The sequence below is a fragment of the Giraffa tippelskirchi genome, chromosome 5, assembly GCF_054371585.1.
Source record: "Giraffa tippelskirchi isolate mGirTip1 chromosome 5, T2T-mGirTip1v1.2.pri, whole genome shotgun sequence".
Lineage (NCBI taxonomy): Eukaryota > Metazoa > Chordata > Mammalia > Artiodactyla > Giraffidae > Giraffa > Giraffa tippelskirchi.
This window is the reverse complement of record NC_137279.1, coordinates 93,968,021-93,991,772: the sequence shown is the minus strand read 5'-3', so window position 1 is coordinate 93,991,772 and position 23,752 is coordinate 93,968,021. Positions and strand designations below refer to the sequence as shown.

The 23,752-nt window shown below is 51.2% G+C and overlaps 3 protein-coding genes and 1 long non-coding RNA gene across 53 annotated transcripts in view; 2 read left to right on the top strand and 2 right to left on the bottom strand.

The window, feature by feature from the left end:
* Positions 1 to 8: 8 nt before the first annotated feature.
* Positions 9 to 1,153, top strand: LOC145507603 (uncharacterized). The gene is made up of 2 exons (XR_014054964.1): positions 9 to 72; positions 570 to 1,153. It is a non-coding gene; the product is annotated as an uncharacterized LOC145507603 (long non-coding RNA).
* CLK2 (CDC like kinase 2) lies at positions 346 to 12,313 on the bottom strand. Of its 28 annotated transcripts, none has more exons than XM_081494349.1 (14): positions 11,946 to 12,313; positions 11,115 to 11,252; positions 7,247 to 7,416; positions 6,258 to 6,486; positions 5,500 to 5,587; positions 5,080 to 5,146; positions 4,788 to 4,904; positions 3,816 to 3,982; positions 2,830 to 2,924; positions 2,080 to 2,209; positions 1,896 to 1,978; positions 1,653 to 1,732; positions 1,377 to 1,467; positions 346 to 878 (listed from the first exon to the last, which is right to left on the bottom strand). In XM_081494349.1, exons 3-14 carry the CDS (start codon positions 7,414 to 7,416, stop codon positions 693 to 695), a joined length of 1,503 nt encoding a protein of 500 aa, XP_081350475.1. In that variant the 5' UTR covers positions 11,115 to 11,252; positions 11,946 to 12,313; the 3' UTR covers positions 346 to 692. The 28 variants fall into 28 exon arrangements, with proteins under 28 accessions (XP_081350475.1, XP_081350488.1, XP_081350482.1 ...); XM_081494362.1 differs by having other exon boundaries at positions 5,500 to 5,584; XM_081494356.1 differs by having other exon boundaries at positions 6,258 to 6,483.
* HCN3 (hyperpolarization activated cyclic nucleotide gated potassium channel 3) lies at positions 9,418 to 22,098 on the top strand. 3 transcript variants are annotated; one of them, XM_081494255.1, is made up of 10 exons: positions 9,633 to 12,380; positions 13,086 to 13,194; positions 13,544 to 13,739; positions 15,296 to 15,725; positions 16,633 to 16,794; positions 17,198 to 17,416; positions 17,795 to 17,941; positions 18,372 to 18,612; positions 19,445 to 19,609; positions 20,073 to 22,098. In XM_081494255.1, the coding sequence occupies exons 4-10, from the start codon at positions 15,315 to 15,317 to the stop codon at positions 20,774 to 20,776; spliced, it is 2,049 nt and encodes a 682-aa protein (XP_081350381.1). In that variant the 5' UTR covers positions 9,633 to 12,380; positions 13,086 to 13,194; positions 13,544 to 13,739; positions 15,296 to 15,314; the 3' UTR covers positions 20,777 to 22,098. The 3 variants fall into 3 exon arrangements, with proteins under 3 accessions (XP_081350380.1, XP_081350379.1, XP_081350381.1); XM_081494254.1 differs by lacking the exons at positions 13,086 to 13,194; positions 13,544 to 13,739 and having other exon boundaries at positions 9,418 to 9,849; XM_081494253.1 differs by lacking the exons at positions 13,086 to 13,194; positions 13,544 to 13,739 and having other exon boundaries at positions 9,485 to 12,380.
* The window catches only part of PKLR (pyruvate kinase L/R), a 22,157-nt gene continuing 20,000 nt past the window's right edge, over positions 21,596 to 23,752 (bottom strand). For 15 of the 21 annotated variants that reach the window (XM_081494292.1, XM_081494302.1, XM_081494294.1 and 12 more), the window contains one exon: positions 21,596 to 22,833. In XM_081494292.1, the coding sequence (XP_081350418.1) occupies positions 22,727 to 22,833 (107 nt within the window). In that variant the 3' untranslated portion in view covers positions 21,596 to 22,726. The remainder of the gene's footprint in view (positions 22,834 to 23,752) is intronic. The other 6 variants (XM_081494296.1, XM_081494307.1, XM_081494295.1 and 3 more) reach the window with 1 other exon arrangement.

The window sequence follows — 23,752 nt, the reverse complement described above, 5'->3', positions numbered from 1 at the left end:
TCCGGCCTAGCCTTCGAAAGAAAAGTATGATGGGAGTCCTCCGACTGGTGGTGGCGGTATCCCAGGAGCCCAGTTCAGGAAGTTTTTTATCTGGATTTCTGACCCTACCCTGGGGCCCAGCCTAACAGCTATACTAATCGAACCTCTTTCCCAAACCTCATTATTCCAGATCAAATAAGTGCTAACTTTATAACCCTTTCTTAAGGTAAAATGTTACCCACCCATCGCTCAGATAAACTAGTAGCCTGAGGTTAATTTTGAAGGGTAAGATGGGACTCCCTTCATCGCCAATCTAATCATCCCACCACCCCAGCATCTCCAAACCTCAAATTCCAGGGATGGGGGTCGGGTGAAGCACATCATTTTATTTCACAAAGACTGTACAAAATTCCTTATAAAACATGGTGTAGATGCCTTCTGGTTACCTCATTCTGCCCAGATCCAACTCAGCTGTTGAAGGGGCAGGTGAGGGTGGGAAGAGTGTGAGATGGAATAGCATTATGTACAAGGCAGGGGTTGAAGCGGTGGTACAAGTTCTTTCATATTTACACTATTTCACATATTCACAGGTACATAGGGAGCCAGGAGGAAGGAGTGAGCTCCGGCTCTGTTCTCTTGTATAAAAAAGCACCAGTGTCCTGGACTGGACACCCACTGCTGTTAGAGACACAGGGGTGCCCAGGGACAGATCGTCACCGACTGATATCTCGACTGGAGTCCCACAACTTGGCGTTAGGTGGCTCAGCCCGAAGGCGGGCGAAGAAAGGGTGTTGAAGGGCTTCACCCAAGGTCAGCCGCTTGGCAGGTTCATACTCTAGCATGCTTTCAATCAGATCGAAGAGCTGGTGGTGTTCCTCTGCCTCTGAGGTCAAATACCGCTGGTGATGGAGGGCAGGAAAAAGGTGAGGCACGATGCCTTATAAGCCCTGCCTTCTTCAAGGCCCTAGCTTTCAATCCTGAAGGACCAAGGCTCTGCTTGTGACCATATGCTACTTGACTAGGACCACACCAGGGCCATTTCTGATGTTACAGCTCAACCTGCCTTCCCACTAGCACAATTATTCCTTCATATTCTCTGCAAGTTCTACTTATTTATCCTTGACAACTTCATGAATCTTCTTTAGCTCAATAAAATGTAAGCTCTTCAAAGGTAGTTTATTTTCTCTGGTTGGCTCAAGAAATAAATGGCTGTCTAACCTCATTCCTTCCATAAAACCACTCCCTCTTTCTCTCCTGTCAACAAAAGATGTCTTCTTTCAGTTTTCCTCCCCTTGTTTCCTAACTCTTTGCTTGTGAAAGGCATTCCAGGGGCAAAACACCTTAAGAAGGAAGGGACCTCTGGGTGGTGGGCACTATTCACTCCTAGTCCGGCTCACCCGAAGTGGTTTGCAGTTTTCTCGAACGTAGCGCCCAGCTGACGTGTTCTCATCCCAATCCAGGCGACCCCGATAAAAATATTTCTGCTTCCTAGAGGGGAAGGGGGAAGTTGAGAAATCAGGAGGTTCCTCTTGTTGTGGGATTAATTTCCCTTATTCTCCCATCTGAGAGTAGCTGAGGGGAAGGCAGGTGTTGAAGAAAAAAGAAAATGTGATAGAGACCAATTTTGTGGAGAGAAAAGGAGAAGGGTTACATCCCTCCCACTCCAGGTTCACCTTGTCTTTCGGATCATCCGGGAAGGGATAGGACCCAAGATCCTTTCCATCATGGCTAGATGCTCTCTGTTGTCATGGGTCTGGGAAACAAAGACAGAACTGAGCAAGGGACTGAGAAGGGATGCTGGGGTCTAGCTGCTAGGAAGCTAAGCAATGTGGAGGAGTGAGCAGGCAGTTTCTCAGCAGAGAAGGAAATCAGGTAGAAGAATGCCTAGTGGTCTTATAAGACACCCAACCACTTACTTGGAAGAGGGTGAAGCCAACATAGTATTCGAAGATGATACAGCCTATACTCCACACATCACAAGGCTGAGACCAGCCCAACTCTAGGTAGGGATGGGAAGGAAAGGTATTATGAGGCTCAGGGGCCCCCCTCACCACCATACCACTTCACATACTTGAACAATCTCATCCTTCCCCCTCTTACCAAGAATGACCTCTGGTGCTCGATAATGGCGGGTGGAGACAATGGTACTATGGTGCTCATGGTCAAAGGTGGCACTGCCAAAGTCTACTACCCGCACAGCTGTGCTCTTCACACTGCGCTCATCTCGCTTCTAGGAGGCAAAGTAGGAAAAACATGAACCTCTGCACCGAAACTGAGAGAAAAAACAGACCAAGATTCTACTGCTATTCTCTAAAGTGCTTCTGAGCCTTAAAAATCCAACTCTGACCTCCTGCCTGCTCCCACACGTCTTCTGCTTTTACAGCCTCCCCTATATCCAGCAGAGTGCTTGAGGAATGGGAGAGAAAGAGGATTTAGGAGTAACTATAGGATAGCATGCATCTGAAGAGTATACCTAAGTGACTGCTATACAGTTTTTTGATAATATATAGCAGATAGCAAAGTGAGGAATAGCTTCCTTAGCTGAGATCCCCATGATCTCCAGTTAGTCAACAGAGCTGAGTCTTCCTTACAGAAGAGAAGAAATCAAACCAAGAACCTTGTAAGCATTTCACTGTACAGGAAAGTTAACTGAAGTTCTGCTCCAAATTCTCTTTGATTCTAAATCTTAACTCTCTTCCTTTCCATCTATTTTGGTATTCCATTTTATTCAGAGCCAGAGCAGAAAATGTGGGAGAAAGTAAAAGGGAGGACAAAAAGGGCTAAGAGAAAGGCAAAGTGGCAATGGCCACCTGTGCTCACTGGCCAAGGGACAGACCCTATCCACCTTACCTTTTCTAGGTTGTAGGTGAGCTCGTAGTCCGAATTCACAAACAGAATATTTTCAGGCTTGAGGTCCGTATGTGTCAGCTTGTTATCATGGAGGACTGCAGAGGAGAAGGCCAGGTCAGGGTTGGTCCAGGTGGCCAGAACTAACTACTACCAGCTGACCCCAAGCTTGGTCACCTAGCTCAAAGATGGTGAGGCAGCAGGTCCAGAAGCACTTGGCTGCTTTCTGCTCTACTTCCAAATGAAATGCCTAGTCTAACAAGCCCTACGCTTATTAACATAAGTTATATATATATGTCTCAACCAATGTATAAAGATGGCTTGCTATGGTTTTTTTCCTTCCCCTGGTCACACCTCATGATATGCAGGGATCTTACTTCCCTAACCAAGGGTTGAACCCTGCAACAGAGCATGAGATATTAACCAGTGGACTATCATAGAAGTCCCTATGAGTTGTACTTTTTTGCTTTGACATGTGTTTATCTGACTCCTGTGAATTTAATTCTGTGAAACTATACTCTGATGACTGAGGAGGAAGTATGTACTAGTCTGAATTCTCAACCTGGCACCTTAGCTACACTACTCCCAGCTCCCACCTGGCATGCTGAGAGCAGAAAGCATCTCAGCTCAGACAAATGTAAACCTCTAGCTTGAGGAATCTTTTTGTCTCCTTGTGCTTACTGCCTGACTTACACTTTCCCAAGGAAAGGGAATGAAGGAAAAAAGAGGTAATTAAGAGCTCTGACTTCAAATGCTTTCTCTTCTAGCTCCTGCTAGGTTGAATGTGGAGGAGAAGCAATCAGTGATGGTGAGGACATCAGTGAAGGAGTTAAGTCAGAAGAGGAAGAGATGCCAACATGACAGTGAATAGAAGAACTGCAGATTATCGAGTCGACTGTTTAGGGGCTTCACCAGTGCACAACTGAGCCAGAAGAGGTCCAGTGGAGGAAGGGGCTGCCCCAGAGTCCGCCTCGGCCCACCCCACTCACACTTGACGGCCTGGCACAGCTGGAAGGCCATGTGGCGCACTTGGTGGATGGGGTAGGGCAGGTAGTTGTTGTCTTTGAGGAAATCGAAGGTGCTAAGGCCCAGAAGCTCAAAGGAGATACACATGTGGCCATGGTAGTCAAACCAGTCAAACATCTGGACACAGAGGCTGGGAAAAGAGATGGGAAGGGGGATGTCTGATGAGCCCCATCTGTCCACCACCCCTCCAACAAAGAAGGACTCTACTGCTGCTGATTGCATACACTTGGATAAAAACATGCCAGCTATTATCACCAAGAAAATTCAGTTCAACTACAGAATAGCCTTTCTGGCAGACCCAGAAAGAGAAGTACTACTTGCCAAACTTCTAACCATTTTCCTGCAACATTTCAAATAGTTAATAGGAGCTGAGTGCCAGGCTCCAGTGTGGACCCTGAATTGTCAAACTACCACTCCTACATGACCCCAGCTCCCGCTCTTGAAATTCACTCACCATCAGCCATCACAGGGCCCATGTTTACACCTACTTGTCTTTGAGTAATACTCTTAAATTTTACATTTGGATTATGCACTGTGTGTAAACAGAAAAACTATACATAAACGTCTGCAACTTCATTAGCGTAGTTCTAGTTCTATTAAAAGCTCAAGTACTTTGTTGATGAAAAATGTTGATTCTCAGTCTCAGGGCCATTTCCAGGGCACATTCCTACAAAGGTCATCCTGAGTTGGAGCTCAACTGCAGAACAATTTAACTGCCCCCAAAACAAGGGGAATGGATTACAGAATGTCACAGACCCTCCCTTCCTGCCCCTCCTTCCTTCCTTTCATTAGTAGTAATGTTCCACTACGCTATGATGATGAACAAAAGATGAGACAGTCTACAACTCCTCAGCCTGTCTAGTCCATGTTGGGAAGGTTTTCCGGTCTTGAGGTGTAGCCTCTCAGACGCCCCCACATACTCCAGCACTGCTTACTTCTTGTTGTCAGGGTCCTTCTCATTGATTTTCTCCAGCACATTGATTTCGAGTCGAGCTGCTTCCTTGTACTTTTCCACATTTTTAATGATCTTCAGGGCAACCCGAGCCCCACCCCTACAGGATAGCAGGAGAGACTTTTGCTGGAATCTCAAGACTATCTCAGAATGAACAGGGTTGCATGGGGATTAAGAAATCCTATCTTTGGCTCATCAACAAAAAACCCCCCAGATAACCCTCACTTCCTCTTTATGGCTAGCGGATGTGGAGTCTGGAGTGGGCTGACATTTACCTGCGATGGTCAACACATTGTACAACTCGGCCGAAGGTCCCCTCTCCCAAGGTGCTTACAATTTCATCTGAAATGAAAAAAAGCAGGGTGGGGGAGAGGGGGGGAGAAAAGGTGGGGAATGAGTTCAGTCTGAAGAAAAAAGGGTACAGCAATTTGGGGTGAGGAGATGAAGGAAGGGGGAACAGATACAGATGGTCACAGGGGAAGAAAACCCCTGCGTGATTCCCACCACCTTTAACCCAGGGGCCATGAGAGCTGGGAGTGGACAGCAGAGGTCAATTCTCAACAGCAACTCAAACCACCCAGATAAACAACACCACTGAGAAAAGGCAAAAGAGGCTGTGGCTTGGGTTGGCTCAGGACGTTAGGATGGCTATGGGACCATTACAGGCTATAGGATTGTTACGATTTGGCTTGTACATCGCTCTTGTAGCCAGTCCCCGACGTGGTAGATGAGGTGGCCCTCAGCGTCGTCCTCTACACTCTTGGCTCTCCGGCTGCTGTGCTGCTGTCGGGGGGCGGGGGGGGTCGGAGCAAGCCAGGTGTCGGAGCGGGGGCCGGAGGGAGGCGGGGTGGGTGGTGGAGGGGTCACCGGTCACAGGCGCCCAGCCAGGGGGGACAGACGATGATGGGGGACAGTGGAAGGGAACACGTCAGATGCAGTAAGGCGGATTGGGGTGAGAAGAGAGAGCGGCGCATAATCCCAAGTCCCCAAACCCAAAATGGGAACGGGGGGAGGCACGGGCAGAGCGGAGAAGTGGTGTCGTTGCCAATGTCACCCACAACCCCATGCTCTACACGGTGCCCTTCCAGGCAGGCACAGGTCTCCCCTTGCTCCCACCCAAGCCCACCTGCTGAGGGGGCCCGAGTCCAGGGCTTCGGGGAGAAAGGCTGTTCACAAGCAAGGTCCTCATTAGAAAATGGAGGCCTCTGGGGGATGGAAGAGCTGCTCCCAACAGAACAAGCCCAGCATGCCAGGGAGGGCACGGGGGTTCACAAATGCTCTGTGCCCATTCACCTCCAAAGCAGATTCAGGCCCTCCAAGAGTTGGAGAGCTTCCAAGCGAGTAGACAGACTCAGTGCCCACCTCAGCGTTCATGCCCCAATGTTTCTCACTTACCGGGGTCCCAGAGGGCTGAAGAAGAGTAGGGAGAGGAAGGGCCTGGGCTAGCACTCACCGAAGATGAACGGCTGAATGTCCGGCTGCGCCGCCTCCGCCGTCGGTGCTTCCTACGGCTGCTGCGCTGGCTGCGGTAACTGCTGTTCTCCCGATGGTACTCGTAGGAATGCCGGTAGTCTGTGTCATAGTAGGCTTCTCCCCGATCTCGGCTGTAGTCGTTGCGCCTGTAGCTGCCACAGTATCGCCGGTCATACGCCCTCCGATCGGATGAACGATCATCATAGCTGCTGTTGGACAACAAACACCCTAATTAGGTGCATCTGTTCAGGTCACAGTCCTCGCCATACCATTTAACAAGGTCCCCCTCACTGAGGAAAAGGAGTAACATGAGAAAAGCAGTTCTCACACACTCAAGCCACTCTGAGAGGAACAAGAGCCAGGGCAGTGAAGTAACTAAGCACAGAGGAGGATCCCCACATCTGCACATCACCATAACCTCTAAAAAGACATCTGCAGGACAACTCCCCCTGAGAGCTGCCTCCTCCCCTCCAGGGATGTAATGGCATGAAGAGCTGTTTCTTTCTCAAGCCACTTCTGACTGACAGGCAGCTTTGCTCCAAACTATCCTTAACCCATCCCTCCCACTGAAGATGCGGCTGACTTATTAAAACCATGGAGACCTAACTCTGTTTTGTCTATTAACTGATAAGCCACCTCGAGTTCCTAGTCCTTTGCATTTGCTTTGCCTTTGCCTACAACACTTCTCTTGTCATTCAGACAAGCTCAGATGCCATGTTCTCTGGCAAGTTTTCCCTGATCTATATATCTTGCCCCACTGCAATCAAACCTGTTGGAGGCTTCCTTACCCCCTTACAAACATACTTCCTCTATGATAACACTCTTAACACCACAGTATAAATAGGTTAACTTGTTACTCATTTTGAGGATCATGTAATATTAGCTACTTAGGTTGAAACTGATAAACCTTTGTTGAATAGACAAGTAAGTGAATGGGTCTAATTTGAGGTTTTCTTCCTGAAGCCTCACCTCCGGGAACGGACATGGTAACTGTCTTCCCGGCGGCGCCGCCGCGTACGATCACTGCTGCTTGACCAGGAGCGGCTTCTTCGTCTCTTATGCTTTCGGCTCCGATAATGCTCATGGTAACTCCCCCGGCTGCCTCTCTCTGAAGAGTGGTACCTTCGAGGATGAGGCATCTGTAAGGAAAGGGAAAGGAGAAATAGTAGGGGCAAGATCTGAGTTTTCAGAAATCCCCTCCAAGGACTGGCTACCCTAGAAATGCTGTTTTCTGCTCTTCAATGTCTACTTTTTTTTAAAAAAACCACTCACAACTCCTCAGTCTTTCTCTGGGCTTACAATTTCTCCTTAATAGAGTAGTATACTAACTCTGGCTGAAAACTTTAGGAATCTTCCCGCTACTCAGCTCATTGCTCTATTCTGATTTTCCTCAAACAAGGCCTCATGAAGACACTCAGGTCTGGGCCACAGCTCATTATAGGGGAGACTGTGCAACTAACTCATGGAGACCGCAACAATTCATCCTTGGCTGGTATCTAGGGTAGATCTGTGGCATTCTGAGTTCCTCACAACTCAAAGAGAATAATGATTTACTACACAATATTATCACAAATGTTTTACAATTACTCAAAGTGTAGATTATCTCCCCAAACAGGCCATCCATGCCCTGAGGGCAGGAATCCAGTTTCCCAGGTTTCCACGTATAGTTGTGTAAACCAAATATAAGTAAATTTCAGGAATCTGGGTCTGGCCCTGTGAACTATCTTAATCATTTCTCACATCACTGGCCAAATCTCCCATAGTTTTAATACAATACATGAGGCTACAGGCTGCAGTCAGCTTCACATCCAGCCTCCCCTCTTTTGTGTTTACTAAGTACAGAATAACTGATTTTTAATTAATATCAGCACCAGTAAACTAAAAGTTGGCCACCTTTCAGTGATTGGATTGAAATGGCATGATGCACAAACTCTTTTTTCCTTCAAGGAAAGAATCAGAGAGAAATCACTGTCACAATCAGGGAAGATGAGACTAGGAGGACAGAATGAGATAGACCCAAGGATAGCAAGGATAGAAGTCTTGTTGGGTGGGTGGGGGTGGCAGCATTAGGTGCGGAAAAGGCTTAAGAGACTCCAACATCTGGCTCCCATTTTGAGCTACTTCTCAAATTGAGGAGGAGGGTGGCATTCGATTCATTCCTGGCCCAACAGTGCTTAAGACAACCAAGAAGATGCAAGCACACTATTCCCCCAGGTAATCCAACTGTGCTTAGCACAGCCACACAAATGTCATCTTACCGCATACACACTGCCACCAAAGTCCCTCACAGGCTTTCCTTCTCCCCATCCCAAGTATCTCCAGCCTACAACCTTTCTCAACTTAAAGCTTTATCTATTTTTTTCCCTTTCTCACTTATAAAATCCAGAACTCACTCCTGAAGTCAAACTCTCTCCATATCCTCCAAGTGACACGACGGTTTCTTCCCCCCTCTCCAGCTCTGATCCAACTTTGATATACTGCTCTTTCTCATCTCTGAAACCACTCCTATTCGCACTCCATCACCCCTTCTCCTACTTTGATCTCTCCCAACTTCCCTACTGGCCTTCCCAAAATACATCTAATGCAGGTCGACCTTCCACCTCATCTTCCTACTCTGCACCTCTGCCACTTTCCAGGTTTCAGCCCCTAGAAATGGGGGCAGATTAGGAGAACCCCTCTCCTAATCTCGCCCGGGCCTCTCGCCCGGGCCCCTTGCCCCCAATCCAATCTTCTCTCCGCCCGCCCCACGGTCGCCGCCATCTTTCCGCGCGGCCCCGCGGCCCGCCAGCCCGCGCGCTCACCGTTCTGGCGGCGAGGCCCGTGCGCTTGTCCCACAGGAAGTCCGTGATGGCGGCGGCACTGCGGCCGGAGTCCCGGCACCCCCGCGGCGACGAAGTGCGGCTCCACCCCCCCAACCCGAGACCCTGGGACCTCCCGCCTAGTTCCCGGGCTCCGCTCCAGTCCCTCCCGCCCCGGCTCCGTCCCCGCCCCCAGGATTCGCTTGGCGCCGCTCGCACCGCCCCCGCCCGGGGCCCGATCCCAGCTCGGTCTCCGGCTCTGGCCTCTCCGATCCGCCGCCGCCACCGCGAGCGAGCACGTACGCACGGACGCACGTCCTGCGTCTCTTCCCAGCTACCCCTGGGCTCCGCCCCCCTAGGACCGCGCACGCTTGCGCGTCCTCGCGTAGCTCGCTGCCGTCGGCCCGTTGGAACTGTAGAGCTGCTGGGGGCGGAAGTTCATGGGGTGGGGAGAGAGTCGCCGGGGATTACCCGGCAGAGCTGACCGGCCTAGTGTCCTTCCGTAGCTTTCCTCAATCTTACCTATTTCATGCGACTTCTGTGTCTTGTTTTGTTAGGTTTGAAGGTTGAAAAGAAGGGCTTGTCGTTTACGGGATGTCGCCGCTCTGCTAACCTTTTGAGGCTTGTGATGCAGTGTGATTCTCCAGCATAGCCTCTAAATATTCAGTTCTTAAAAAACAGTTCGGCAACCTAACCACAGCAAAGAAGGCTCCCACCTTTTCTCTTGAACAAAAGCTATGCACTTTGGGAGAGGGGCAGGACATTGCCTTGGAGGTAAGGTTTGAAAAATGGAGTGATGGAGAATCAAGTGCCAAAGAAGGGAAAATTTGAGAACTTTATGTTACGTACTTACACATAATATATGAGGAGTGTAAATTTACTGAATTAAAAAATAAGGAAAAAGAACGAGGCGTTGAGAAAAACTAGGTGAGTTAAAGACGCTATAGAAGGAATTGAGTAATAATAAGGGAAATGAAAAAAATAGCCTGAGGATAACTATATTCAAGTAAAGAAATATCAGAGGGGAGCCAGGATGGAGGATAATCAGATGGAGCTTACATCAGTTGGCCAGAAATAGTTTAGAAAAAGTTCCTAAAATAGATGAAGAAGGATAATGAAGAGGTGAGGAGGAAGTGTGTAGTTCACTTCCTCTTCCATGAACACTTTCCCTTATTCATTCAACAACCATTTTACTAAGTGTCCACTTTGTGTTCAGCATTGTGTCAGGCATAAGGCTCCTGTTCTTCAGAGCTCCATAGTCTAATGGAAGAGAAAGACCTTCTCTTCCATAAAATAATGGCAGCCTTGTGACAAGAACTGTTATGAACAGTGGTGCCCTGGTCACTGTAGGAAAGCTGTAGACTAGACCCTAGCTTGAGAAAAAAAGTTATAAATGCATATCTGGGTTTCCTAGAGGAGATGACATCTGAACCAACTGTTGAAAAGTGAATTGGAGAAGACCAGGCAGAGAAAATACTTACAAAGGTCTAGAGACAAAGAAGAACAAAGCATTTAAACGGAATTGGAGTCCTGGCTTTCAAGAGAGGAACTATCAGAAGAGAGGTTGTTAAGACTAGGTGCAGATTTTACAGGGCCTTGTATGTCATTCTAAGGAGTTTAACTGTAATCCCATAGAAGATGGGGAAGTTTGAAGGACATTAAGCAAGTGATAAAGCTACATTTGGATTTAGGAAGGTAACCCTGGCAGACAGTGGAAAACTAATTGCCCTGAGAGAGTTTAGAGACCCCTTAAGAGGCATCTGAAATAATCTAGGTGAACAAATTCTGAGCGCTTGAAATAAGGCAGTGACAATAAGAAGTGGAGATAAGGGGAAGAATTTGAGATATTTAAGAACTTTTAGGGAATTCCCTGCCAATCCAGTGGTTAGGACTCTGCACCTTCACTGCCAAAGGTAGTGTAACAGTTCTTGTCACAATCCCTGGTCAGGGAACCAAGATCCTGCAAGCTGCCCAGCACAGTGCCCCGCCCCCCAAAAGAGAATTTACAGCCCTTTCCATCACATAGCACTGTAATTTACCTGTCCTGTCTGCAAGCATAGATGAGCGCTGGCTTTATGGACAGGACTTTGTGTTCATCCTTGTATCCTCAGCGTCCACTCAGTGACTGGCAGAGTTGCTCTTGGTGAGGGCTGGCAGATGAGTTTGGAAATGAAGTACTAGAGGGAGGAATATGAAGAAGTCAGAGGAAATGAGCATGCCTAGGAGACTGAGCGACTTCACTTTCACTTTTCCCTTTCATGCACTGGAGAAGGAAATGGCAACCCACTCCAGTATTCTTGCCTGGAGAATCCCAGGGACGGCGGAGCCTGGTGGGCTGCCGTCTATGGGGTCGCACAGAGTCGGACACGACTGAAGCGACTTAGCAGCAGCAGCAGCAGCAGCAGGAGAGTGTTGAGAGGAAAAAAAAGTGAAATGCAGGAAGTCCTTAAGGCAGAGTGGATAAGAGGAAGCTCAAAAGCCATTCCCCATCTCTTCCACTGGTTCCCAATTCCTCGCCCTCCCAAGCCTCACGAGCTACAACCAGCGTCCGGTTTTCCCGCCACTTGCGGGCGGCTCCGCCTCCCTGGCGCTCAGTGGATAAAAGCCCTCCAGCCCTAGACCACGCCCTCTCTGTTGGCTCTGGCGGCGTTTCCCCTCCTTCTCTTCCTACACTTGGAGGACGGCCTACATTGGCTAAGCCACGCCTACCTCAGTGTCCCTCGGGTTACGGACTACATTGGTCCCGCCTCCTTCCGAGATGGCTCTCGGTCGACCCCGCCTCCGCCCGCCCTGCCCAGCCTCCGCTCGGCTGTCGCCAGGGGGCGCAGCGCGACCCGCCCGCCGCCCTCGGGAGAGTCTGTCGCACACACCCCCTCCGCCCGGCGCTCTGGCAGTTCCCAGCCGACTACGCCTCCGCTCCGAGCCCGCCCGGCTGCTCCCGCTCCGACTCCGGGAAAGGTCGGGGGTCCCGAATGGCCGCAGCAGGGTCTTGGAGGCCAAACGTGTAAGCTGACGGGCGTCATGGAGGCGGAGCAGCGGCCAACGACTGGGGCCAACGACGGGGCGACCCCTGGGCTGGAGGCGGCGCCTCCTGCTGCCCTGGCGTCTACAACCACAGCCTCGGGTCCGATCCCTGGGTCCAGGCCTGGGCCCGAGCCCAAGAGGAGGCAGCTCGGGACGCTGCTCCAGCCCACGGTCAACAAGTTCTCCCTTCGCGTGTTCGGCAGCCACAAAGCAGTGGAAATCGAGCAGGAACGGGTCAAGTCAGCGGGGGCCTGGATCATCCACCCGTACAGCGACTTCCGGTACTGGGGGTCCGGCAGGGAGGGCAGGGGACACAGCTCCCACCCCCAAGGCCGCGACACGGGAGCCGGGCCCGCCCCACCCGCCACGGACACTTCATTTCCGGCCCAGGGGTCCCCTGGTGGGCCGACAGAGTCACTTCCCCCAACCTAATTCCTGGGTGAAGGATCCCCAGCCGGAGGTTCTCAGTGACTTTTCAGGCTAGGGGCGCTGGAAGGGACAAGCGAACACCAGAGACCTGGGTTTCCCATTTCAAAAACCCGACACCCCACCTGGACCAAGGAGAATACTGGAATTAGGGACTGCTGTCTCCTCCAGTTCTGCTTGCTGGGAATCTGGGAAATTTTGTCATGTTCCGAAACTCAGGGTCAGCCTAAAGGAGAAACCGAGCTGTCCCCACTCTCCCCATTTTCACCCCCAGTACCTGCCTGGTTCAGCAGGGCAGGCTACCAAAAAAAAATAGGGATGCCAGGGAAGGGGACAAAGGGAGTGTCCAGACAGCAGCTCTGATCGCTGTCCCTGGTGCTGAAGACGGGATTCGGCGGGCTAGGGCCTGGACTCAGAGTGATTTGAGGCAGCAACAGAGGGGCAAGTCCACTACCCATGTTACCACCGCCCAGGTGACTACCAGAGAGAAGGGATGAAGAGTGGGGGTGGGGCCATTCCATAGTCCCCATCAGGCTGTACCTCTACATCAAGGTCGCTAGGGGAGGAGAGCAACCCTGTCCTTGGAGGAAATGAAGGACACCTTTTGGATGAGGCAAGGATATGTGCAAAGCACCTACCGTGGGGAGCTAAATGAGCAGAGAGGAAGAGGTGTGAATCAGGAGCCTGGAAACACCATTGGAAACCTAGACGTCATTTTAATCCACAGACATACACACTCCCTTAATGTTCTTCTTTCTCTCATTGTTCCTTTCACTCCCCTCGTTTTTACTGTCTCAGTATCACCCTACTAGTGCACCTTTTCTAGTCTGCTGTGCATCTCCCTCCTCCCCGCCATTTCACCCTCAAATGTATCCCCATAAACCATGTATCCCCGTTTTTATTGTGTTTCTTCTCCATCCTCTCTCCTGTATCACCCGCCAAGCTTGTGACTGCCTGTGAGTCAGGCTGTGAAGATGCTCTATGGCAAGGCAAACCCTCTTTCCCTCTCCTCTCCCAGCTTACAGTACAGGATTTCTGCAGTGGCCAGGAAAGAGAAGAAGAGGAGATCCAGGGTTTACTGTTGATTGAAACCACACAAGGCTTCCTGGAGGCCTAGACTTGGGGACCACCAACCTTCATTCAGGGGCTGAAAGGATTGATTTTTTTCAGTCAGAGTCAGAAGGGGCTGGGTCCTCGGTTGATGCTGCAACTAGGTGTGTCCTAAAATTGAAACCTCCATATCTAATTGGGACCTTCAGATTGTCCAATGATCTTCTTTGAATGACCTCTTCTTTTCACAGCTTCCACACAGCAGTATGGCTCTCCCCTGACCATGCCCTTGCCTGGGCTCAACCAAAGTCTCAATGGGCACAGGGAGGTTAGGGGAGGAAAGGAGTGCAGAGCTTCAAGCTTTGCTGTCTCAGGATCTGCTGTGGAGCTTCTCTGTATGTGCAGCCCTGCCGAAGTGCTGTGAAGAGGGGAGGCGTACATCTGAAAAGCTAGTTCAAACAGGAGGCAGGACAGACCATCCCCATTCTGGGAAACAAATCCCAGCAGAAAAACAGACACAATGAGTCCAACTGTGTTGGGAAGGAGGGTTGGGGTTGGGAAAGCTAGGGAAAGTTTTCAGTCCTAGACTAGGAATGGGCAGAGAGCTGGAGATGGGTAAAGCAGCAGCCTCTTCAGAAATCTGGGGATAAAGGGTGGGTGAGTCATAACACCAACTAGTCTTGTACAACACTGTCACATCCATCCACATCCATATCAGTGCATATTTTTAACAGCCCTGTGAGGTCAGCAAAGGATATTTATCTTTTTTTTTAACTTAACAAATATTTAATAATAGTGACATAGATTATATACATATAATGAGGACATTATATATATATACTATATAAAGAATATATATGTGCACATTAGGGGTATATTTAGTAGGTATGTATGTTAATATATATAGAGAGAGTAGAGATACAGTAAATGTATCTATAAGGCAGATATATATAAATAGTATAGTATATACCAGGATGTATATATATATATGTGTTGTGTGTGTGTGTGTGTGTGATATTTGAAGGAGTAACTGTAAAACAAGCTCATATGTAACAACTGTCTAGGTCAAGAGAGACTACATTGGGGATACCCCAGAAGGCTCCATGCTGCCCTCACATTCCTTTCCCAAACCCACTATTCTAACTTTTGTGGTACTTATTTCCTTACTTTTCTTTACAGTTTTACTACTTTTCTGTGAATCCCTAAATAATGCACTTTAGTTTGATCTATTTTTGAACTTTGTATGTGTGGAACCCTACAGTGTGTATCCTTTGGTTTCTTGACATTAAATCTGTGAGATTCATTTGTACTGTGGAATGTAGGCTGCAGTTGGGTGACTTCACAGTTGTATAATATTCCAAGGTATCCATGTATTTATCTACTGTGTTTATCTTATTTAATCTACATTTTCTACTGATGGATATTTGGATTATTTCCAGATTTAATGCTGTTATACCTGTATATATCACCTGGAATCTTTCCCTTGAATGTGTATATACCTAGAAATAGAATTGCCAAGTTGCAGAGAATGCAAATGTTTGACTTTACTAGATAATTCCAAACTATTTTTCCAAATGGTGGTCCCAGTTTACACTCCCATTAGCTGTAAATGGTCATTCCATTGTTCTGTATCCTTGTCCACTTTTGGCTGAGACTATCTGCCCTTAGTTTAGTGGCTGACTCTCATCATGGTCTTACTTGCCATCCCACCCCACCTTAGGTTTTACTGGGACCTGATCATGCTCCTGCTGATGGTGGGGAACCTCATTGTGCTACCCGTGGGCATCACCTTCTTCAAGGAAGAGAACTCTCCACCTTGGATTGTCTTCAACGTCCTCTCTGACACTTTCTTCCTGATGGATCTGGTGCTCAACTTCCGCACAGGCATTGTGGTAGAGGAGGGTGCTGAGATACTGCTGGCACCGCGGGCCATCCGCACACGCTACCTGCGCACCTGGTTCCTGGTTGACCTCATCTCCTCTATTCCTGTGGATTACATCTTTCTGGTGGTGGAGCTGGAGCCACGACTGGATGCTGAGGTCTACAAAACAGCGCGGGCCCTGCGCATCGTGCGTTTCACCAAGATCCTCAGCCTGCTGCGGCTGCTCCGCCTCTCCCGCCTCATCCGCTACATACACCAGTGGGAGGAGGTGGGGTGGGGAGGTGGGCAGGGGGTGGCTTGCAGACTCCTCCAGACAGCGATATGAGTGGGGCTCCTGGAAACTTTCTGGGGTGGGGCAGATGAGTGAGGCTTCCGAGAGTGTCTCTAGTGTTGGTGGGGGAGAAACAGAGACAGAATGAGTGTTCAGGGTTTGGGGTTCCTAGGATGTGAGGATGGTGGTGCAGGAGAATGGAGCATAGTTGCTGGACAAACACTGGAGGGTTAGTTAGACTCCAGGAGGAAGGTATAGAAGAGGAGCTAATAATTGTAGAGCATGGGGAAGGCTGGAGTTTCAGCTTCAGGACAACAGTAGAGTTTAGTGGTTCAGAGTGTGAACTCTACAGTCATTGCTTGTGGTCGGATCCCAATTTTACTGTTTACTATATGAGACCTGGTTTCCTTGTCTATAAAATGAAAATGTTAAATGTACTTACATATGATAAGGTTGTAAGGGTTAAAGGAGTTAATACCTGTAAAGCACCTAGTACAGTGCCTGGCACAGTAAGTTCTCAGTAGATTACCTATTATTATTATTATTGGAATGAAAGAGAGCTTCTGGCACTAATCCTGGGGCTGTTACACTGTGTATTGCCCTCTCTCCCCTTTCCCATGCTATACTTGGGCAGCTTGTGCAGTAGACATTTTTGAGTTTCTGCTGTGGCACTTGCTGTGATTTGGGGCACATGATTTACATTAGTTTTCCTATCTATGAGATGAGAGTGGTAATACAACCTCCTTTGTATTAGCTATATATGCTGTTTTATAGCCACAGTCATAACATCCACGGGGGCTAGGGCCAGAGAGAAATTAGAAGAGAGAATCTGCAAGGCCAGGCATGGAAAAGTCCTGGCAGGGAGAGGTTCCTGTCCACAACAGCCCCTCCTCGGACTCCTCAGATCTTTCACATGACCTATGACCTGGCCAGTGCTGTGGTTCGCATCTTCAACCTCATCGGAATGATGCTGCTGCTGTGTCACTGGGATGGCTGTCTGCAGTTCCTGGTCCCCATGCTGCAAGACTTCCCTCCTGACTGCTGGGTCTCCATCAACCACATGGTGGTGAGAACTCCCCACAGCTCAGCCTTTTCTTGGCCTTCCAAGGGCTCTTCTCCCTGAGTACGAGGGATAAACACAGGGGGCAAGTGGGAGATGGTGGAGAGATGACCATGAGAGGACAGAAGTGAGGAGGTGGGGAGGTGAGAGGAAAGAGGCCCAGAGGAAGTACTTGTATTGGAGGGAGCATGTGGGGAAGGAAACCTAGGGAGAAACTGCAGCTCCCATGCTATAAAAGAGGCCCCTTCTGCCTCAGGGCCCCCCAGAACCAAACCTAAGTGCCTCCCTTGGCAGGCAGGTTGAAGTAGAAGGGGTCAGACAGAAGGACTGGAAGAGAAAGGGGGGAGTGGGAGGAGAATGAGGTTCTGAGGGGTCTGTGCCCAGCTCTGCAATACACTCTGCCCCCCAGAACCACTCATGGGGCCGCCAGTATTCCCACGCCCTGTTCAAGGCCATGAGCCACATGCTCTGCATTGGCTACGGGCAGCAGGCACCTGTAGGCATGCCCGACGTCTGGCTCACCATGCTCAGCATGATCGTGGGTGCCACGTGCTACGCCATGTTCATCGGTCATGCCACCGCCCTCATCCAGTCCCTGGACTCCTCCCGGCGTCAGTACCAGGAGAAGGTCAGCAGGGGCAGGAAAAGGAAGGGGAGGGGTGCTGGAGGCTGGGGAGCTCCACTTGGAGCCCATTCTGATGCATGTCCTTGTTGGCTCTCTGTGTTCTGCCTTGCCCCATATCCATTTGTCCCGTGTGTGAACCTTTTCTTTGTTTGTACCAACTCACCTGTCCTTGGACTTCTCCATGTCTGGGTTTTCCTGTGACTGTGCTCTGTGTCCTTCCTGTATCCACTCTTATCCATATATCCTTTTGTCTCCGTGTTCCTACCCTCTGGGTGTGGCCCACATCTGTGACCTTCCTCCACAACCCCCCCACACACACTGTTCTGGCTCCGCATCTGTCTCTGTGTTTTCTTGCCTGCTGGCCATCGGCTGGCTCTCCAGTACAAGCAGGTGGAGCAGTACATGTCCTTCCACAAGTTGCCGGCTGACACACGGCAGCGCATCCATGAGTACTATGAGCACCGCTACCAGGGCAAGATGTTCGATGAGGAAAGCATCCTAGGCGAGCTGAGCGAACCACTTCGGGAGGTGGGACGGGGCGGGGCCCTGGAGGGAGGTTCTTCAAGGACCTGGGCTTCTGGGACGACCTCTAGGGTGGGGACTATTAGTCAGCCGGGGCCCCTACAGCAAGTGGGGCCTGCAGAGGGCCCCATGGGAGTTCAGGCCTTTGGAGCACTTTTAGGAGTTAAGGTCTTCCTTGATGATCTTTCAGGGGTGAAGTATACATGAGGAGGGGCTACAGGAATCTCTCTTGGGGTGGGGTGGGGTATGGTCCTGCAAGGGCTCATAGGAAAGTCCTGAGGGCAGGAGCTTAGAGATGGTCCCAGGCCCACTGAAGCATCCCCATCCTTTGGCAGATCATGACCCCAGGGGTGGGGCTTCTGGAGACAGATGAGCTCGATGGGGGCACCTCGGGGCAGGGGGCACTGCCTGCCTGACAGGCCCCTCCCCTGCCCAGGAGATCATTAACTTCACCTGCCGGGGCCTCGTGGCCCACATGCCGCTGTTTGCCCATGCTGACCCCAGCTTCGTCACAGCCGTGCTCACCAAGCTACGCTTTGAGGTCTTCCAGCCGGGGGACCTCGTGGTGCGTGAGGGCTCCGTGGGCAGGAAGATGTACTTCATCCAGCACGGGCTGCTCAGTGTGCTGGCACGTGGCGCCCGGGACACCCGCCTCACTGATGGATCCTACTTTGGGGGTCAGCAGGCCTCAGGGTGGGTGGGTGGGGGTCTGGAGCAGAGAAAAGAGGACAGCTGTTCCCCTGGGTCTGGGTCTTCACCTGGCTGTGCTCCAGGGCCACAGAGTTCCAGCCCCTCCCCAGGCCTATTCAATTAGAATCTCTGGGTCTGGGGTTTAGAGTTCTGTAATTTTAAAGGCTTCTTAAGATATTCCAGTGCATGGCCAGGTTGAAAATCCCTGGGGCAGTGAGACCCAGGGATCCCACAAGATGAGGGAAAGATAGGAATAAAGCAGTGCTATCCCAGGGGCTGGAGCTTTCTGGTTCCCTGGGGGAATGTCTTCATGGGAGAATCAGGGACCCAGGCTGTGGCAGCCCCACAGTTCTCCTGGCTGCTGCCCAAAAGAGTTTTAGACTTATAATCTCTCAGTCCCCAAATCACCCACCACCTTCTAACATCCCCATTGTGTTGCCCTTTGCCCTTTGGCACTACTTTTCTCCTTCTGGGTTGCCTTAGTGTTCTTTCAAAGGGGAGGGAAGAGAGGGCACTGCCCTAGGCCTACCCCTTGGGCTAAAGCCATGGAGGTGGAGTGGGAATTAAAGTGAAGTGGAATAACTAGAAGTACAGCAAGACCTGCCTGTTTATCAGCTTTAATTTGGATAGAGGCAGAAGGACAGTAATTATGCGAGAGAGTGAGGGTGCTTGGAGCGCTCAGGGCCTCTGGGTGGGTGGGTAGTCATAAGTTGCTCCCATCTGGGGAGGAGCCTGAGGAATCTGGGTCAGCTGCTGCAGGCCCAGTGAGAGGGAGTTCTGCAGACAGTGATTCTGAAGGCCTCTTTCCAACTTCATCAGAGATCTGCCTGCTGACTCGGGGCCGACGCACAGCCAGCGTGCGTGCTGACACCTACTGCCGCCTGTACTCACTCAGCGTGGACCATTTCAACGCCGTGCTCGAGGAGTTCCCTATGATGCGCCGGGCCTTCGAGACAGTGGCCATGGATCGGCTGCGCCGTATTGGTGAGGTCTAGGCTGTGCCCTCACCCTTGTCCATAGCAAGGAGTCCCCAGGATCCCAGGGCCCAGGCTCCAGTGCCTTAGCACACCCCAGGGGACCCGAGTCCCAGCAGATGCCCCCCAGTAGGGCTTTCAACACACTGGCTCACTGTCCCTAAAACTCGGCATCTCTGAACCCTGGAGATATCGCCCCAAGTTCCCATGCATTGAATCCTCCTTCCTTGAGTACTAGTCCCTGATCCTTACCATCTCTAATACATACTCTCATTCCCTAACCCTCTTCCTCCAACCCTCATCTCCCAATCTCCATCTCCCAACTCCATCTCCATACACTTGATCCCTATCCCCTACCTTCACCCCACCGGTGTCCCTTGACTCCATCTTGTTACCCTCATACTTTTGATATCCAACCTTCATCTTGAATTCCTATCCTATCCTTAACTCCTTCCTCCTGGGATAATTTCTAGGCAAGAAGAATTCCATACTGCAGCGGAAGCGCTCTGAGCCAAGTCCGGGCAGCAGTGGGGGCATCATGGAGCAGCACTTGGTACAACACGACAGAGATATGGCTCGGGGTGTTCGGGGCCTGGCGCCCAGCACAGGAGCTCGGCTCAGTGGAAAGCCGGTTCTGTGGGAGCCACTAGTGCACGCACCCCTGCAAGCAGCCGCTGTGACCTCCAATGTGGCCATTGCCTTGACGCACCAGCGGGGCCCTCTTCCCCTCTCGCCTGACTCTCCAGTCACCCTCCTTGCTCGCTCTGCTCGAAGATCAGCAGGAGCAGGCTCCCCAGCATCCCCCCTGGTGCCTATCCGAGCTGGCCCTCTAGCCCGGGGGCCTTGGGCATCCACCTCCCGCCTGCCGGCCCCACCTGCCCGAACCCTCCATGCCAGCCTATCCCGGGCTGGGCGCTCACAGGTGTCACTGCTGGGGCCTCCCCCAGGAGGGGGTGGACGGCGACTAGGACCTCGGGGCCGCCCGCTCTCAGCCTCCCAACCTTCTCTGCCTCAGAGGGCAGCAGGTGATGGCTCTCCTGGGCGTAAGAGCTCAGGAAGTGAACGCCTGCCCCCTTCAGGGCTCCTGACCAAGCCTCCAGGGACAGCCCAGCCCCCCAGGCCGCCAGTGCCTGAGCCAGCTACTCCCCGGGGCCCCCAGCTGTCTGCCAACATGTGAAACCTTTAGATAAGCTCTTGGGTGCAGTAGCATACGCCTGAGGGCAGATACCTCTTGGGGACACCACCGGGACCTGAAACACTGCCCTATGGGACTATCTCCCCTTAGTACCAAGAAGATGGTCTCTGTCCTCAGCTCAGGCACCCTGTAGCCTGACACCCTCCTAATCCATTCACTCATTCATCAAAGGTTCTTAGCCTACCATGTTCAAGGCACTGTGCCAGGCGCTGTATGTCTCCACTGCCAAGTAGAAGTGACTCCAAGTCCTCTGATGAGGGTATTCCCCTAGCCATGGTCCTGCCAGGTGCAGGCCCAAGTCCATGAGCCCATCTTACTAAGCACAAGTACTTGCCATCACCATCACTGCCAAGTAACTAGATGTCTTTGTTTTCCTGTCCATGACCTTTCAGGTTCTGCCTGGCATGGTTAATCTTCCTGTCCGGCTAGCATAGCTGGGCACTGCCAACTACCCGTGCCCTCATTGCTGTCAACAAATGTCTCAGGCCCCTGGTGTCGGCACCCAGCTTTACTGCCATGCGTGGACCCTCCCTGTCTGTATCCCGAGTGGGAACACATCTCCTGCTGTGTTCCTTGTGCTTTCTGTCTCTGTGGTAGAACTACCCTTTTGTAAACTGGGAGCCAGCTCCTTCCTGTGCCCTTGTCCGGGTGATGGCCCCCTTAAAGCTATGGGATTGCTGACACCCCCTGATTTAGTGTGCCCTCCAGGTAGGGGGCAAGTGGCTGAATCCCTAGATGGAATTTTTTTCTTTCCTCCCTCCCTTATTTATTCATTTAATAATTTATTCATTCATTTGCTAATTTTATTTATTATCAACTCACTTTATTTACCCATTCCTTTATCCATCCCTGCCCTCCCCTCCTAGAAGGGAAACAGGAATGGGCGGGGCCCTCCATTCCAGCTCTTGTGGTCTTTGTGCAACTCCCATCAGCAGTAATACTTGAACCCTCCCTATCTAGGTAGGACCAGGAAGGGCCACCTGAGACAGGGAGAAAGACTGTTATTATTTTTAGTTCTTTTTCTTTTCTGTTGAGTTTGCTGTTGGTGCAGGAGCAAGGGGAGGGCCCAAGGTATCCAAGCCAAGGGAATGGCAGGCTAGCCAGCACCTCTGCCTTCTCAGGGACAAGAGAGTCCTGTAGCCCACCCCTCTGTCCCCACAGCTACTCTCCAGCATCAAAGAATGTGAGGCCAGGACCCTAATGCTCCTTTTCTCCTAGGTGGGGAGTTCTGCGGTTCTGCGTGTATGGGAGAAGTTTTATATGGCTTCCAAACATCTGGGTTTAAAAAGAAAATAGAGACACTTGTTTTGGCTCCTGGTTTGTGTGTGGGAACAAAGTGGGCATTTCAGGGCATAGGAAGAGGCCAGAACACCTGACCCAGTAAAGCATGAGATGGGTGTGAGAGCAAATGGGGAGTGGCCTGCAAGCCTCGAGGTGGTGAGACACTAATGAGATGTACCCGCCTGGCTCTCGGTGCTCCCCGGCTTCCATCTCCCCTAGCTTCCAGTCACAATGAAGGAAGAGGTGGCACTCTCCTTGGGAGATGATTTTTAAGATGAGATTTTGTGGAGACTGTGGCTATGATTACCCTGCTCCCCTCCCCTCCACCCTCAGCTATGGGAATCCTGGGGGAATAGAATTAACCAGTTGAGCTGGGATTAAAGGCTCAGAGCATCTTAGGGACCAGTTGAGAGCATTAGATGCAGGGAATGTACCATTGGTGCTGTTGGATGGCCAGTGCTTAACTGGATACAGACTATCCAGGCCTGCGTGAAATAGAGAAAGGGAGGGTGTGCCCTGGAAGGGAGCTGGATGGCAGATGTGGCCTGGGGTAGGGAGGATTGGGAGTAGAGAAGACTTAGATGTGGGGCTGCAGGAGGGAGTGGAGAGGGATGGGTCCAGGACTGGCTTGATCAGAGGAGGAGGGGCACCTCAGGTTACGCTCAGCACCCGCATGATGTTGGTATAGCCGGAGCCTGGTCGCCAGCCTGTCACCACAATCACCAGGTCCCCAAAATGGAGGAAGCCACGGAGCTTTCCTGGAGGGGAGGAAGGAGGGAAGATGATAATCAGCCACTGAGGGACGCAGGCCAGTCCTACTGTAATGAGAACCAGTCACCACCCTTCACCGCCTTCCTCAAGGCCACCCAGTAAGGAAGGAGGGGCCTGAGGCAAACTGTAGAGTGTGTCCCACAGGTTGCACTGCAGGGAATGTGGCCACTGTAGGATGTGAGAGCTGCAGCTGTGCCCATGGGGTGGCATGGGGCGTGTTGCTAAGTAGCAAGTCTATCCACCTGTGTGGCTGTGCAGACGGAAAGAGGTGGAGTATGAGCATGTGCTGTGCTTAGTCACTCAGTCGTGTCCGACTCTTTGAGACTCCTAGGGACTGTAGCCTGCCAGGCTCCTCTGTCCATGGGGATTCTCCGGGCAAGAATACTGGAGTGGGTTGCCATTTCCTCCTCCAGGGGATTTTCCCAACCCAGAGATCGAACCCAGGTCTCCCACATTGCAGGCAGATTCTTTACTGTCTGAGCCACCAGGGAAGCCCAAGAATACTGGGGTGGGTAGCCTATCCCTTCTTCAGGGGATCTTCCCTACCCAGGAATCAAACCAGGGTCTCCTGCATTGCAGGCAGATTCTTTACCAGCTGAGCTACCAGGGAAGCCCGGGATATGAGCATAGCAATTGTCAATTTGATTTCAGTTGCAGCTACAGGGCCCTGGGTCCCTCTTTCTCCTCTCATCTCTTGCTCCTTGTGTCATGCCCAGCTCTAGCCATCTGGTGGAGGCAGCAGCTGTGCCAACCGTTTAGGGATGGCCCTGGTCCCTGCCTGCCCTCGCTCCCTCTGCCCTCTCTCAGCATGTTCCCCCCACCCCTGGAGACTCAAGTATCGCAGTCTTAGTAAATCTCACAGAGAAAACCTGGGACCAGAGGAGAGAGGCAAGACCCTTTGGGTGA